Genomic DNA, 17332 nt, shown 5'->3' with positions numbered 1-17332 from the left:
GCATCTCATTCAATTATTTTTCTCATCCTTTGTCATACTCCGACATGCTCAACGTCTTTGCGCAATAACTTCCCCTCCAACCAAATCCACCTGCTGACCCGAACACTTTAACCCTTTCGCGACCATGTGACCGGGGCGTCCCTTAACCCGGAAACAGAAGTCCTTCCATTTTTGTTTCAGCACCAACAAGAGCAAAGCTTCAACCTCCGAGATAAATTCCAATCATAATCCAAGATGGCGTTCCTTATCTCCTTACCTCTTTAGCCAATCTCCAGCAGTTAAATGCCTTCCCTATGCCTTGTTTCTTCTCTAAACATTATATCTCAACCATGCTTCATTGCTTCTACTCAGTTCCTCATTCCTTTCCACCAAGTATACTTGCTTTCTCGGTTCACAAGAAATTCACATTTTCTGTAAAAATCTGTTTCTTTGTGCATGTTAATATGGGTTCACCGGGCCACACAGATTGTAATAACACACATTGAGCGCCCGCTGGTAACCTGAAATGTGCAGAAGAACAATGTCTGTTTTGCATGTGCCAACTGCAGGAGATACAGAACACTGCTCACAAGAGAGGCCAATCCATTATTTCTCATGTACAAGAGTGAAAAGCGACTCCGTGCCCATTCTTTGTAGCACAAGCTACTTGTTCACCCAAGGGAAATATTGGCCGTTACTGCCACCATGGTTTAGCTTCATTCTTTTGAGGGTAACATTTCCATACAGGAGTCACCGACGCCTGGCGTGTAAGGCAGGAAGAGAGGCCATCTGATGCTTGGGATGAGCCCAGTGGATACCTACGGGTTTAAAAAATAGATCACTAAGTGAATCCCAGACTAGGTGGTTCACATCTGCCAATCATTTCTATATATCCACATATAAATTCAACAGAAAATGCAGATATGAGAAAGGTAACCGTGAGCAATGAAGCAAGGGACCAATACAGACACATTTCTCTTCTAGAATAGCACGTTTCTCTTCCTTGTCTGATCTTCTGTTTTAACTCTTCTGTCCTTCAATCTTTCATGCTGCCGCCCTGGGTTTTTCTTTCCCCCTCCTGTCTTTCAGGCATACTGACCCACACGGAGATCACCGTGAAGACCCGAGCTTTGAATGCCGGTGCCGGGCTGTTGTATACATGTACAATTGGTTTTCAACCACCTGATTTCTGCGCTCCATACGTAGAAATTACACGTAATGTGAAATAAACAACACGAGCAGCTTCTTCCCTGTGATTGCAGGCACTGCTTTCAGGGTCGAGTGTTTGCTGATCTCTATATTAATAAACCATGTTTATTTAATATAGAATAATGGGACATACTTTACTTAATACACAAGTCCCACGTGCCAAAAAGTGTGTGCGTGTGTGTGTGTGCGCGTGTATCCCTACCCTTTCCTTTTACTTTCCATGCTAATCACATGCACGATTGAGAAACCCCAGAATACCTTTCAGTATTGGAGAAATGCTGCCATTCCTGGTTGAGCATTGGATATACACTCTGCTAATTAGGATTAAGTCCTGTTTATAGTAACACAGTCAGGTCCGTTTATCCCACGTTAGTCATGACATCATTGTCCGTGTATGTATTATGTTTTAGTTTTCACACAGACGTTTTGCCAGTAGTATTACATTGACTGTTGCTGGTTCACTAGTACAATAGGTACTATAACTTCACAGGTGTTTTATTTTAGTTGGAGCCCCTTTATTTGTATGCTTTATTAGTATTTTTTTTGTATAATTGGAGAAATACTGATTTATAATAATATTTATGCAGGCCTGTTAATGCAGCTAGTCTGAAAGTTGTTGGAACTGCCTTATAGAGATTTAGCACAGATAACACCACATATCTTGTTATAATGCAGCATATCATCGGAGCCACTGGCAGGGCTGGTGCAGATTATCAGTATTTCCCACCAGGGGGAACGTAATACATCTGTCACTTACCGAAACAGAAAAAGACGGTGTAAAACAGCGCTAATGAATCATAAAAATGTGTACTAAATAAAATAATTAGTGCAAATTAAAAGCTGGCAGCCAGGTAAAAACTGACCGTATAGTCAGTTAAGAACCATAGAAACAAAAAGAAAAACCGGCGCCAAAAAAATAATAATAATAAAATGTCAATCAATTCCAAACCATAAAAGGTGAAGTCCAAATGAAAGTCCTTAGATGAACAGAGGAATTGAGCTGACGACTCTCCTCCCAGACCGTGCAATATGGAAAAGAAAGAAAACAGATTATGGTGCAGTATGCCTAATACTGTTGACTTTAAAACAGAACCAACTAACAACACATAACAGACAAGACAGACAACACAACAACACTAGCAAGGCTAAAATATATTGTTATAAAAGCTATTTTATTAACACAACTAATGCTAAGTTCCGGAGGTGGAATATCCAGGGGGGTAAAACTGAAACCCTACTCACAAGACCCTGGTTGGGTAAAAGCAGTTCACACTGAGATGGTGGTGTAGTCCTCCAAAGATGGCGACCGGAGCTCCCTCACGGGCGTCCCCACGTGATATGGGTGGAAGATGAATCACTCGAACTGCAGGGCTTTCCGGCGGATGTGACGTCACGCCCCTCACTGCTCCTGTTGCAACGCGATGTGATGCTCCCAATGCGAGTGTCCTCTCTCGCTGCTCTGCCCCTACGGCTCCACCAGCTAATGCCCAATGTCCTCCGTGAACAAAGATAAGCTTCTAAAATGAACAAGAACTTCCCGACGCGTTTCGTGCGCATGCGCGCACTTCTTCAAGGGATGTGCTTCACCTTGTGTCTCAATGGTATAAATACACTTGGTCATTAATGGCAATAGGCTAATTACATGATTTAAAAAGCATTAACCCTATAATTGCCATAATCAAGGTGGGCACAAGAACTAGCCTGGCTAGACACTAAACATGACAAAACTACACAAATGACAACATAAATACCTTAATATTATAAAACATTAAAATATTAAAAAGTGTTTAGAACATAAATAAATGGAGGCAGGATTGACATAAAGATGATCACAATAGAATACATCACAGAAAGGCTTTAAGTTCAAAATCTATATTTAGCCCTCTTGGAGAAAGTGTTTTTAATTCATAGATCCAGTATGCTTCACGCATACTAGCCTGTTGTAATCTATTTCCACCTCTCAGGTTGGCCTGAACTACCTCAATTGCCTGACACCGTAAACCTTTGGGATTTTTATCATGACATAAAAGAAAATGATGAGAGACACTGTGTGTAACCAGTCCCTTTTTGATATTATAAATGTGCTCATAATACGTCTTTGAAAAGTATTTATGGATTAAAAGGATTTAAAATATTTAGTATTCATGCTATACGGAATAAACAAGTATTGGCCTATCCTGTTGAAAGATGATGTTTTGGCAGAGATTCTGCCAAAAAAAACAAACATCATATTTTCAAAGGCCAATAATTTAAAATCCAAATTAGCCCCGAGCTGCCCTGTTAAACAACAAAAAACAGGTCAGGCAGGGAGTATAGTAGGTTTCCGTACTTGTGCGAAATGTGTTCCCTGTTCCTATAGCATGAATACTAAATATTTTAAATCTAATGTAACTTCTAAAAGTTATCCCATTAAGACACTAATCAATTGCCATTCAACTTTTGTAATATACTTGCTCGAATGCCCTTGTGGCTTGCAGTATATTGGCAGAACAGGGAGAACTTTTCAAAGACGTATTTATGAGCACATTTAAAATATCAAAAAGGGACTGGTTACACATAGTGTCTCTCATCATTTTCTTTTATGTCATGATAAAAATCCCAAAGGTTTACGGTGTCAGGCAATTGAGGTAGTTCAGGCCAACCTGAGAGGTGGAAATAGATTACAACAGGCTAGTATGCGTGAAGCATACTGGATCTATGAATTAAAAACACTTTCTCCAAGAGGGCTAAATATAGATTTTGAACTTAAAGCCTTTCTGTGATGTATTCTATTGTGATCATCTTTATGTCAATCCTGTCTCCATTTATGTTTTAAACACTTTTTAATATTTGAATGTTTTATAATATTAAGGTATTTATGTTGTCATTTGTGTAGTTTTGTCATGTTTAGTGTCTAGCCAGGCTAGTTCTTGTGCCCACCTTGATTATGGCAATTATAGGGTTAATGCTTTTTTAATCATGTAATTAGCCTATTGCCATTAATGACCAAGTGTATTTATACCATTGAGACACAAGGTGGAGCACATCCCTTGAAGAAGTGCGCGCATGCGCACGAAACGCGTCGGGAAGTTCTTGTTCATTATCTTTGTTCACGGAGGACATTGGGCATTAGCTGGTGGAGCTGTAGGGGCAGAGCAGCGAGAGAGGACACTCGCATTGGGAGCATCACATCGCGTTGCAACAGGAGCAGTGAGGGGCGTGACGTCACATCCGCCGGAAAGCCCTGCAGTTCGAGTGATTCATCTTCCACCCATATCATGTGGGGACGCCCGTGAGGGAGCTCCGGTCGCCATCTTTGGAGGACTACACCACCATCTCAGTGTGAACTGCTTTTACCCAACCAGGGTCTTGTGAGTAGGGTTTCAGTTTTACCCCCCTGGATATTCCACCTCCGGAACTTAGCATTAGTTGTGTTAATAAAATAGCTTTTTTAACAATATATTTTAGCCTTGCTAGTGTTGTTGTGTTGTCTGTCTTGTCTGTTATGTGTTGTTAGTTGGTTCTGTTTTAAAGTCAACAGTATTAGGCATACTGCACCATAATCTGTTTTCTTTCTTTTCCATATTGCACGGTCTGGGAGGAGAGTCGTCAGCTCAATTCCTCTGTTCATCTAAGGACTTTCATTTGGACTTCACATCTGTCACTTAGTCATAATTACTGCAACAGCTGCCTTTGCTTTTCAGGAACACCCCTAGCACAAGCCGTATCCATTGCATTTTCCAATGTCCTTTTTTTTTTTAACGTTTTGCAGTAAACCATTGAATATATCAAAGCCCTTGTTAACCCCTTTGTTGCCAGAGATCCCAGACGAGATTAGGTTGTGAGAGCTCAACCTCATAGGAGGGAGGGTACAGCAGAGAGATGAGATGTGTGGTGACGTTACTCCACATGAGCCATTTCTTATGCAAGTAAACATAACACCCACAAGCTCATTACTACGGCACCTGCATTCACTTTCCCTTCCGCAGTATAACTTGTTGGGAAATAATTTGTTTACTGGTTGATTTTAACCCTGCAATGTATTGCTGGCCCCCCTGACAGGGAAAGGGTTACAATCTTCCATCTGATTTTATAGGTAATATCTCCTCCACGGTCTCTGCTGCTATGTCATTTTTTGGTGCACTCTTAGATCCAATCTCCAGGCTAGCGCTAAACCAAAGCAGCATGTATTGTATTCACGGCGCTGTTTCCTTTTGAGTTATTAGTACAGTATTTGGGGTTTGGGACCTATGATTGCAAATAGAGAACCTTCTAGCGCAAAAGTGTAAGTTAAAATACCTTTCACACCATCACTCTTGGATCAGTAGTTACTGGCTGCAGATCGGTGTTGCTGGATTTAGATTTCTAGTACAGTGAGTCGGTTTTAGTATATTTCCCTTTTTCTTTTATCTTCCAGGCACGACCTCTTGAAAAAGACCAGGACGACGTGGAAAGAAGACGGCATGAACTCTCTGGCTTTTAAGCTGCTTTCCAGGAAGGAGACACCACTTTATACCAACATCACGGTTGACATTGGAGATATGCCAGTAATGCCTGTCGAAAAACCCAAGTGGAAGCTGTTTTAAGTTTTCACAGCTGTAACAGATACAAAGATTGGTTAAAACCAACAGTAATGCATTCTGTCGATGCCCAACTGTGTTTCCCTTACCTCGGCTAAGCAAAGATTTGGCGCCTTCTCTAATAGGACCGTACTCATTACGCTGTGAAGGGTTATTCCACCGGGAAAGCATTCAGATCCATTCAAATGAATGGAACTAACATTTTCTCCATCACAAGGAAGACCTCTTCACATCACGTTGTATAGGGGACATAACCGGGTCAAAGACGAGGTTCCTATGTGTGGCTGCTAGCAGGCTGTGGGAAAGCCCATTAGATTATCCAATACTGTACATTTACAAGTGATTGTAGCGGGATGCGCAAAGCTGTTATCAATATACAGTATGCAAACAATAACCGGAGACTGGACATGTATGCCTTTATCCATGGCAGTATATTGCAGGCCTTCCTGGGGTTTGGACAGGATTCAAAACCAGAGTGAAGCTGTGTGATGCAAACCAACAACTTCTCAGGTGTGCCTTTCCTTATTCAGTGACAATCCGGAAGTCGTGAAGTTGCCCAGTGATTATTATACGAGTTGAGCAGTGCACGGCCTGGTTGATCGAGCAAACTGTATGCTGGAGTATAACGAAACAGATGTGGGGTTTATTTTTGTATTTAATTAAGAGTTGGTTGTGATTGGCAGGATATAAAGGACTCATTTGTTAAATTGCATTGCCTGCTTAATAAGAGGTGTCCGTTCTAGTGCAAGTCCTCCAGTGGCTGCAGTGAACGTCGGATGTTTATAAGGTGTGTGGTGTTTCGTCGGCCTGCGTTCCCACGGCAGGATACAGCAGAACCATTATCATGCTCTTCATTTGCAGAATCAAAAGGATCAAATCCCAAGCATTTCGGGCAGAGGTGGCCAACTCCTCAAGTGCCACCAACAGGTCATATCATGAAGACCTGTTTGTGGCCTTTGAGGACTGGAGATGACCAGTCAAAGACTTAGCCAATGATTGAGCCACCTGTGCTGAAGCAGGGATATCCCTAATACCCGACCTGTTGGTGGCCCTTGAGGACTGGAGTTGGCCGCCCCTGATTTAGGAAATGGCTAATTTAACAGGAGGAGATTTCTAGGAAAATATGTGCCATGAAAAAGTTTCTTGATTTATAAAGAAAAAAAGAACTGCAGCATTGACCAGAGGCCAGTAACGGATCCTGGTGTATTCATTCATTAATATTGTTGTTATAAAGTATACTCTCCAAGTATTGAAACTTGTGCCCATTAATTATCACGGTGCAGAATTGTTGGACGACACAATGTTTTCTGAAAGGTTTTGTTTGCTGTGGTAATGTTGAATATTCATTTATGACGGAGCATTCGTGATGTGTGTGAATAAAGACCTTTGTTTTCTACTTTGCCTAGATTATTTCATTCATATTAAAAAATAAATATCTGCACATTATAACAAATCTATGTTATGGGTGATCAATTATTAATGCTATATATTCTTCTGAAATACCCAGTCACTGTTGTATACAGGAGGATGTTTAAATTCCTGTATTAGGAGTAAAGCAGGGTTGGTAGCTGTGTTGGTCCTTTCTTCCATGTAGTAACAAAGGAGGGAGTAGGGGGTATGTTACCTTTTGTTGGACCAACAAGTAGTTGAGATGTTACAAGCTTTCAAAACTCTCGAGGTTCTTCATCGGTCCTACCCCTACCCTGAGTGTGCATCTTAAAGAGACAATCTTTAAGTGAACATGTAGTTGGGCTAGAGGTGGACTGGCGACTGGATCCTACTGCAAACTCTTCTACGCAAAAGGTGAGCTCAGACAACATTATTATCCCACGCCTGTTAGTCTGCACATTTAACCACTCTGTACACTTTATTTACTGCAACCTCTCCCAACACTTGTCTGCACATAACTGCCTCTTCCAACCCCCCCCCCCCTTGCAATCCCTGAACAGACCCTAGCATTGTAAATGCAGCACACTTTCAGTGGTGAGTAAAATGCACACATCTGCTGTCTACTCCGTGCACACACTAACCTTGCTTAGAACAGCTTCATGCAAAGTTACCTACCCTTCTGATGATGAATCTGCTACTCATCTCAACTCTGTTCTTTATTGTGACTTCATGGAAATGTTACTCAGTCTATCCAATACAAACTCCTCCCTCCTGGCCCACACCCAATATCACCATACACCCTGGATTACTCAAAAGCCTTGTATTATCTACGGAATGTTGATGGAGAACTCTGAAAACCAGCACACCAACCACTGCTCACTCTGGCAAACACCACAAATGTACAACTTGCAAACAACTACTCAAATTTCTACTCATACTGTTACTCTCTTTAGCAGGTGATATTAAACAACCCAGACCCCACCTTTTCAACTCTGTCCAATACCCCTTTCAAATTCCAAAAAGGACTATCGCCCATATAAATATCTGTAGTCTGTTGCCCCAACTTATGAACTAAGGGCATGGTGCCTTATGCATAAAACCCCAAAGCCATAATTCTCACAGAAACATGGCTAACTCCTAAAGCCCTTGATGCAAATATTGCCATTCAGGGATACTCCCTGGTAAAATATTTTATAAATAAATAAAATAGAAATGAAGTAATACATTGAGTTACCTCTCGTTTTCAAGTATGTCCTGGGCATATTCCTGAATTTTGATCCATGATGTAAAGATGCAAGACTTTGTTCCAGCACAGCAGCAACCAGTCCACGAGTGAAGGGGTTAACAACAACATAACCACAGGACTTTTAAACCAAGGTTGCATTTCTGGCGCTTGCAAGCAACAGACAATTTCCAAGGACAATTTATTTAGTTCCCTTATCCCAGTGAGTGTTGTTTTAAGTGTATTCTGCAGATGTTGTGTGTTTGTCTATTAGGGAAATAAATCACAATTTATTTTGCAACTTGTTCTGTTCAATCAAGTACCCAGAAATATAAATGTGTTGATAAAGTTGGTGTCATCATGACAGGCTTTTAAAAAAACTTCTAGGAATGATAGGTCAAAGAGAGGAGGAGGGGTGTTATTTTATATTGAAGACACCTTACAATTTACTCTGCTAAATTGCCCCCCAAGCCCATTCTCTTTTGAAATCCTAGTTGGGAAAATTAGCCTCCCCTTTTCTAGGTCTGTTCTTATTGCTAGCATCTAAAGCCCCACTACAGTCCCTGACTATCTCCCAGTTTCTTGGCTACATCTCTCTGAATGAGAAGAGTGAGCTGTTAGTTCTTGGGGATTTCAACTATAATTGGCTTGACCCTAAAAACAACAAAATCCAGATACAACTCAAGTCACTTAACTTAAACCATCTAATTTCCCAACCCACACGCACAAACCTGAAATCTCACAACCATTCAATGCTAGACTGGATTCTCTCCTCTAGTCCCAGCAGAATCTAATCCTCTGGCATCCTACCTGACATTTTGAGTGACCATGCAATAGTGTATTATGCAAGGAAAATCAGACCACCCCAATCAAGCCCTAAAGTTCCACTCACTAGAACATTTAGAAACTGACCAACAACAGTTTCTGGCTGACCTTACCAGCTGCCCTTGGTACAGAATAGACTTAATACCTGATCCTGATTCGGCGCTCGATTTATTTCCAATCATAGTTCTTAAAACTCTGTGATACCCATGCTCCACCACTGACATTGCAAATTCATTCAATGAATACTTTGTGGGGTGATCTACTAACTTATTATGAAAACGCAACCCAAACTACAAATATGAAGCTCAAATTGGTGGTACCCCTATATCCCCACCCTCTCCCAACACTGCCCCAGCCATTGCCAAACCGCTTGCTTCCCTAATCAACTATTCTGTCTGCAGGCCATATCCCTAAGACCTGGAAAACAGCCAGAGTTGTCCCAATCTTCAAAAGTGGGGACAAAAACACTGTCTCAAACTATAGGCCAATCTCTCTCTTCCCAAATCCAAAGATATGGGAAATTGTGTTAATTCCCAAGTAAGCTATTACTCTACCAAGACCAATTTCCCTAGCCAATTCCAATCTGGCTTTCATCCCAAACACTCCATGATAACTATCTTCCTAAAAGAGATTCAGTGTGGAATGGAACGGGCAAAAACAGCACTATGGCCCGAAACGCGTAGGAGTTTGTTGTCTCACCCTTTAGGGGTTATGTTTGTGAGTGCTACTGAATAAATAGATTTTTATTTTTCTACTACCTGACTCCCTGGCAGTGCTCTGTTTTTGCTCTTTGCTTTTCTCACTGGACTACTTCATGCAGATTGCACGCCATCTGGATATATCAAGCAGGCCTTTCAAGGACAGACGGAGTGGATAAGATTCATTGTATTTATCATTGTGATCTTTATAGATGAGTACTATTTATTACACCGTGAGGTCTCCAATGAGGTTACTTTAGGGTGTTTTTTAGCACTCCTATTTGTTACCTTCAGGAGACGAGTGTTTTAGTGACTCACATATCACAGCCTTTATACCCACTCCGTCACTTATTCTGCCCGTCAGTCCGGCGTAATTATTTTGGACACTTATACTTGAAGTTCCACCATCTCTGGAGCACCCATTTCTCCATATACCCATATACGTGGAATGGAACGGGGACAACTTACTGGTGCAATATTCCTAAATTTTGCAAAGGTTTTTGATGGTGTTGAACATGTTATCTTGCTAAACAAACTTCAATGCTCTGGAATAGGGGTGCATGCTTTAAACTGGTTTCAGTCCTACCTATCGGGTAGATCCCAACATGTGTCCATCTCGGACACTAGCTCCAACCCCTTGGATATCATCTGCTTTGTCCCGCAAGGCTCTGTTGTGGGGCCCCTACTCTTCTCAGTGTTCATAATGATCTTCCTACAGCTTTTAAGGGAGCTTCAATACACATGTATGCGGATGACACAATCTTATATGCACACAGCCATAGCTGACCTTGAACACATACTTTCATCTGATTTTTTTTTTTTTTTTTTGAGTTTTGAGAATTGGTTTTCCCCAAAACAAACACTGACAAAACTAACACTGGTATTTGGGACCAAGGCTAAATTTCTAAAGCTTCCAATGAATGAGCTCCAGATCAAAACCAACGCTAATACCACCCTAGCCCGTTACTAATTTTAAATATTTGGGCATATAGTTTGACTCCCATTTAACATTTGGGTTGCACATTTATACGCTGACATCCAAAACCTATACCAAACTAGGTGTACTTTATAGGAACACATCCTCCCTAAGTCTGCTGGTCAGAAAGCGCATCGCACAGCAGATGCTAATGACAATTATAGACTACGGGGACATAGTATATGGTACAGCATCCCAAAATCACCTTGGCAAATTAGACACTCTACAATTCAATATGCAACTTTGTCCTCCAATGCAATTACAACACACATCACTACGAAATTCTCAAAGAACTAGATTGGTCATCAGTCAAGGTGCAAAGTTCATCTCTCCTGTCTTGCCTTCAAATATTTTCTGGGTAAGCTACCCATCTATCTGAACAAGCTCCTCGCCCCTACCACATGCAGCACTTATCTTCTGAGATCTGACTACAAAAGACTGTTCACGGTCCCAAGATTCAACAAAGTATCCGGCCGCTCCTCCTCTTACCGTGCATCCCCATTTACTGGAGACTCACACAGCCGCCACCAGTCTTAAATCCTTTCAAAACTAAAGCTGTATCACATTTTAATCTGGTCTGTGACTGTGTCAAACACCTAAAAGATCAAATATGTTAAACTGTTCATGCAATGTCTTTAGACATAATGTATAACAATGTTCACTTAATGTAACCCATGTATTTTTAACCATGTATTTGTCATCATAACTCTGTGCCAAGGACATACTTGAAAACGAGAGATAACTCTCACTGTATTACTTCCTGGTAAAATATTTTATAAATAAATACTCCCTCCTTTACATACTTACTGCTGCGGCGCATCTGACTCTAACACTTACCCGTCTTGTCCCGCGGCTGTTTTCGGGCTGGCGCCGAACTTGGCCGCGCGCCAGCCGGATCTCCCTGGTCGTTCCTTTCCCCTCGCGACCTGCCTTCTCCGGTTCTCTGGGTCCCCCGAGTCCCCCTCTACCTTCCCACATCCCCCCTCCCACCTTCGGGGAGCCCTGGGCGCGCGCACGCGCCCTGTACAGCGTGACCGCGCATCAGTGGCGCGCGGCACACAGCGGGCCAAGCCGCGTCTTCCCGCGCCTTGCGGTGGCGGCCGAATAAGACTCAGCTCGGCCGCCACTGTACTGTAGAGCAGTAAATACAGCTGTCATGTATGTTGGCTACTATTTATCAAATAAAGGTGTTGACCCATACTTAATTTTTTTTACACGTGACTTGTTTTCCCCACATTGAATTATTGTAAGTTGTACCTTTGATCATCCGCAGTCTGATTGAGCACTAGGTGCAGGGTTGGGGTTTCTGGCCAGTAACTGTGAGTCAGTGCCAGTGTGGGAGACCTTGGGAGCTACTTAGGCCTACGGGAGTTCAATGTTCTACTAAGCAGATTGATCCTGATGAAGTATAGAGTTGTGTTCTCTTCTACATTGCTGTGTTGTGGCTCTTCTCACTCTATACTTCCATCCCCACCCCACCCATATTTCCCATCATAAATTCAATGGATTTCCGGTCTGAAGTTATAAAATAATGAAGAAATAAAAGTGCGATGCGTTAGTTCCCGCTGCAATTCTCGCTTCTCAGCTGCAAGACAGCACTTAGTACCCGTTACAGATGTAGCGAATGTTTCTTACATTATAATACATTGAAAATGTCATTTAGAGATGATTTTTTTTTTAATGCTACAAGTATTTTCTCATAATACAGAACTGATTTATTAAAATAAAAAAAAACACGTAGGATATTGCTTGGTCTGCAGCTTTAATATGGGCGTTTTGCTGAACAGAACAAGACACACACTCGCCACTAGGTGATGCTAAAGTATTTGAGCAGTAGAACACATCTAATGTTGAATGGAGCTTTGTACGTAGTCCGTGCTAAACAAGATTCACAGCAATATAGTCCAACCAATGTGGGAAAATCAATATATAAGGGTAAGCTCATAAAAGGTGAAAAACAAGCCTTCCTCTCTCAAAGCAGCAAGCCTTGAATTAGATCATGGCATGTATCATGCAGCATCCTTTTATTTACTATGTCCAGGGTAGTGATGTGAAGATAAATCTAGGGTCATCTAGGTGCCTGGAGGTGCCGGACCAGACCACAGGGACCACCAGAGTGGGGGGGGGGGGCCCAGAGATCCGGCCTGAGCCAGACCCGCGGGAATCTGCCAAGAACACATACCCCAAAAACAAGTCCCCAGTAAGTTGATTGTAGGAGATACTCTCACACTGGACGGCCGCTGAGGATAGGTGATGGCGTGCTCCCTGCCGGACGAGTAAAGGAAAGACCAACAAATGCAGGAATGGCGGCGCACCGCTGTACAAACGAGAGAGGGCTGCAGAGCTCAATATTAAAAAAGGCCTTTTAAAAAACGGTCTTTCATTATATACAGTGATTTATATGCCATTCCTGTTGAGATACAGCTCTCACTTTTAAATACTTTATTCCTTTGTGTGAATGCTATTTTTTATTCACTGATAACAAATAGGGGTTCCCACGCTGCAGCTAAGTGAGTGTAGGGTTGGGTGGTAGTAGGGGAGGGGTGCTATTGGGTAGGCTTGCTATTGGCCCAACTTGAAGCACTCTTCCTCCCGGAGCTGTATGGTTAATTGGTTAAAATAAAACTTTTATTGATTATAATTACTAAAATAATGGGTATTAAAATTTACAGACAACGGACATTAGCTATAGATCGTATGTCGAGTGTGGTTGTCACTCTGGACCCACAGTGTATAAAAATAGGTGACTGAGCTTGATTAAATGAGTTACCGTATCTAAGGCCTCGTTCAGGGTGCCAGAGGCAGGAGTTGGAGGGCGTGCGTTCGGGAGGGAGGGCGGCAGTCTGCTGGGCGATGTGTGTTTATCCCCAGCAGACTTTTTCAGGAGTTGAGGAGGGGGCGGGGCTACACACGGCAGGTTAAGGATCGAGACTGCAGTCTTGAAATCATTCTCAAGAATGTTTTCATTGGCTGCCGAGGTCCCAGTGACGCTGCTGCTGCTGCTGCTGCTGCTTCAAAAAACTAATTTTTCGTTTATTGAAACTGTAGCCAGCGTCAACTCCTGGCTTCAGAAACAGGGCAGCTGCTACCCTGACAACCAGTATTCAATTTGAATACTTTGTGTCCCACGGCAGCTCGCACGGCAGCACGCCCTCCCTCCGAAGCCAGCACCCTGAGCGAGGCCTAAAAGGGGTCTGGAATACAGTGTCCCCGTTACCAGTGGTATGACCAGGTAAAAGAGGGGTGGGGGAAGGGGGGAGTACAGGTGTATATTGATTACTACTACACTTGTGTAATAAGTAGGTAGGTGTGATGGACTAAAATACTGTAAATAGTTAAAGATTAGTGTATTAGACACTTCAACGTCCAAAACACAATACTATTAACTCCCTCCCAAAGAATGCTCCTTGTAAGTATACCACTGTTGACCCATGTGACTAATATACAGTATAACTCCACATTCACCACAGTAGGGGTGTGTGAGCGTGGTAGCTACACCAGGATGTCCTAAGAGAACAGTGACTCAGTTAAGGTGCTAAACCATTCACCGCTATCATTACATACCCGATTAGGTGAACTCCACTGAAATTAAGTGGGTGTTCAGTATTGTGTATCAATAAAGTTTTATTTGAACCAATTAACCAATCATACAGCTCCGGGAGGAAGAGTGCTTCACGTTGGTTTCTGTTCTCTGTTTCGTATTTTTTATTCACTGTAAGAATGAAAAGTTAGGGTTTATTCTGTATTTGGAGAGGCTCCGCCTGGGCTCTTTTGTCCAGTATATAGTAATTATTTGTTAGCACCTGCCCTGGCCGCACACCCCTCTCTATTCAGCTGATTACACAGATATACAGCTGAGCAGGTACTTTTTTCTCTCATTGTCCAGGTTTGTGGACTTGTCTGAGACGTGTGAATGTGTTCATGCTTGGTATTTGTATCTGGGACTGAGGTACAAAGCACATCTCTACTCTCAAGTTCATAATGCAATTCTCCATTTAATGTGATGGCCAAAAACAGTGGAAATGCAACGTTTCAGGTCCCATATGGATGTTTCCTCAGGTGTACTGTAGGTGTGACATCACACAATGAAGCAGGCCGCCTTGCAATGCGTGTGTGGTGTGTGACGTCCCCTTGCGTTGTTCTACGCGTGATATTTTGTTGTTGTTGCAGACAGCACATTGCTATACTGTATATATACTATTGCTATACTGTATATATACTATTATGTTTCTATTTACCTTGTGTGTCAATTCTTTTCTGAAACCTTTGCTCCCTGGATTAATAACTGGGTAGACCTTATTGGACTTCTCCGATCGTCCCGTCATGTTGAGGGTCACTGGTTGCTTTCCTTATTATTGTGTCTCTATTCTGCTTAGGATTGTTCTAGCAACCATTAGAGCAGGGGTGCTCAACTCCAGTCCTCAAGCTCTCTGACTGTGCCACCTGTGCTGAAGCAGGGACTGATTGAGCCACCTGTGCTGAAGCTGGGAGATCCTGAAAACTTGACCTGTTGGGGGGCGGAGGGGAGGGGGGCTTGAGGACTGGATTTGGCCAGCCCTGGGTAACGCGCTGCAGTTACTTTTGTATGTGCATCCTACGATGTCACGCCTACTGCAACGCTAGGTGATGTCACGCGATGCACGAGTGTGACATCACATGTATGCCATCGCAGAACAGAGAGATGTTAGACGCTACGGCAGTGAATCTATATAAGCCTGTTACATGATTGTACAAAGATTTCCATTTAAGTCCTATAAGTTTAGAGCAAAAGCATCAACTTATACTGGGCATGTAGGAGGATTTTATTTGCAAGGGTGCGACCTGGTACTCCAAGTATTTGTTCTGAACACGTGGGTCTTGTAGGATTTCCCTTTCCCAAGGAGCACCTCCAATATTTGACCAACTATAATACTTGATACTTTTTGGGGATTTTTTCATATATACATGCCGTATACAGCCACTTTATCTCATTGTGACCCGTTTTCTTGTTGTGATCTTTAGTTTCTATGTTCTGTAATACTGTTGGTTTCCTACCTCTCTTCCTGATGTGATTGTCTCAGTCTGTACAGAGTAGAGATACTGAACCCACACAATGAAATAAAGCGGGTTAGAAACCAATGCTTCTCTGGTGCAAAATGTGAACAATTCTGGGGAACAACTGCAGCAAATATATCAAAGAAAATATATTGAATAAAAAAAACAAATAAAAAGAATTGAAAGCATTAGGATTTTGCTGTATACATCTGTTTCCCTCCCAGAATTGAAGCGGTTTCGCCTGGATACGCAGACACCATCGTGTACACAACCTGCCTTCTCTCTGAAATGGCTTCTTAAGAAAGAAGAAAATAGATACACCTTTTATCATTTATAAAAATGCTAAATACAAAATAAACAATAATTAACCTCAACTAGAAATACTTCCTCCCCAGTGAACAAGCTTATCCAAACTATTAGAAACAGACTTTGACAGCAGATAAGAGCCACTTATCTCATGTGTCTACCCATTTCCCTGCCTGCAGTAAAACCTCCGACCCGATTTGATCCCGGGCTATTTGTCGTGTTTATGATCGCCTTAGGCCTGGGACCCGCTGCGCCCGGCGGCGCGGGCGGCCGCACGAGCGTTCCCCACCAGCAGGGGATTCCTCCCGAGCTGGTCCCAGTCCCCCCTCACTACACGCTGTGACGCGTCAGCTGCTAGGGGATTCAAGAGAATTGTAATCCCTAGCGTCGACGCGTAATGTGGTGTGGCTGTGAGCCAATGAGGAGGGGAGGCTTCGGGAGGAGGGGAGGCTTCGGGGAGCGGGGAGGAGTGTGGAGGGAAAGCAGCGTGAGTGCCTTTCTGTGTGTGTGTGTGTGTGTGTGTGTGTGCGTGAGTGCCTGCCTCTGTGTGTGTGCATGAGTGTGTGTGTGTGTGTGTGCCTGAGTGTCAGCGTGTGAGTAGGGCAGCCCGCAGCAGCTCCCTCCTGCAGCCCGGGAGCCCGAGCCCGTGGAGGGGGGGTAGCGGGTCCCTCCGCTTAAACCACGCCCCTCCCACTCCAGCCCCGGCTCCCGCTCCCTACAGACCGCATATCGCGGTCTGTGTCTGTCAGCGCTCCGTCTGTCTGCAGTGCGGGCGCACTGACTGAGGGAGCGGGGCCTTAGCCTTATGTCTATCCCCAAGCATGTTGGATTTGCCTTAATGTACTAGCCCCCACCACCTCTGCCGGGAGGCTATTCCACATATCCACTACCCTTTCAGGGAAGAAGTAGCTTCCGGGTACGACCTCTGGTTATAGCACTCCTGTCTCTGAAATATGCTTCCCTCCTGTACTCTGTCAGGGGTGTTCAACTCCAGTCCTCAAGCCTCCCCCCCTCCCCAACAGGTCAGGTTTTCAGGATAGCCCAGCTGCAGCACAGGTGGCTCAATAAGTCCCTGCTTCAGCACAGGTGACAATCAGTCCCTGCTTCAACACAGGTGGCTCAATCAGAGGCTGTC

General features: G+C 43.2%; 1 protein-coding gene across 3 annotated transcripts in view; it reads left to right on the top strand.

Moving 5' to 3' along the window:
• The window catches only part of LOC142491290 (beta-1,4-galactosyltransferase 3-like), an 80302-nt gene extending 73159 nt beyond the window's left edge, over positions 1-7143 (top strand). For all 3 annotated transcript variants that reach the window (XM_075593631.1, XM_075593630.1, XM_075593629.1), the window contains one exon: positions 5585-7143. In XM_075593631.1, coding sequence (XP_075449746.1) covers positions 5585-5753 — 169 coding nt within the window. In that variant the 3' untranslated portion in view covers positions 5754-7143. The remainder of the gene's footprint in view (positions 1-5584) is intronic.
• The last annotated feature ends 10189 nt before the right edge of the window (positions 7144-17332 follow it).

Source organism: Ascaphus truei, chromosome 3 (genome assembly GCF_040206685.1).
Source record: "Ascaphus truei isolate aAscTru1 chromosome 3, aAscTru1.hap1, whole genome shotgun sequence".
In the NCBI taxonomy this organism is placed as follows: domain Eukaryota; kingdom Metazoa; phylum Chordata; class Amphibia; order Anura; family Ascaphidae; genus Ascaphus; species Ascaphus truei.
The sequence above is the reverse complement of the archived record's forward strand: the minus strand, read 5'-3'. Positions and strand labels throughout refer to the sequence as shown.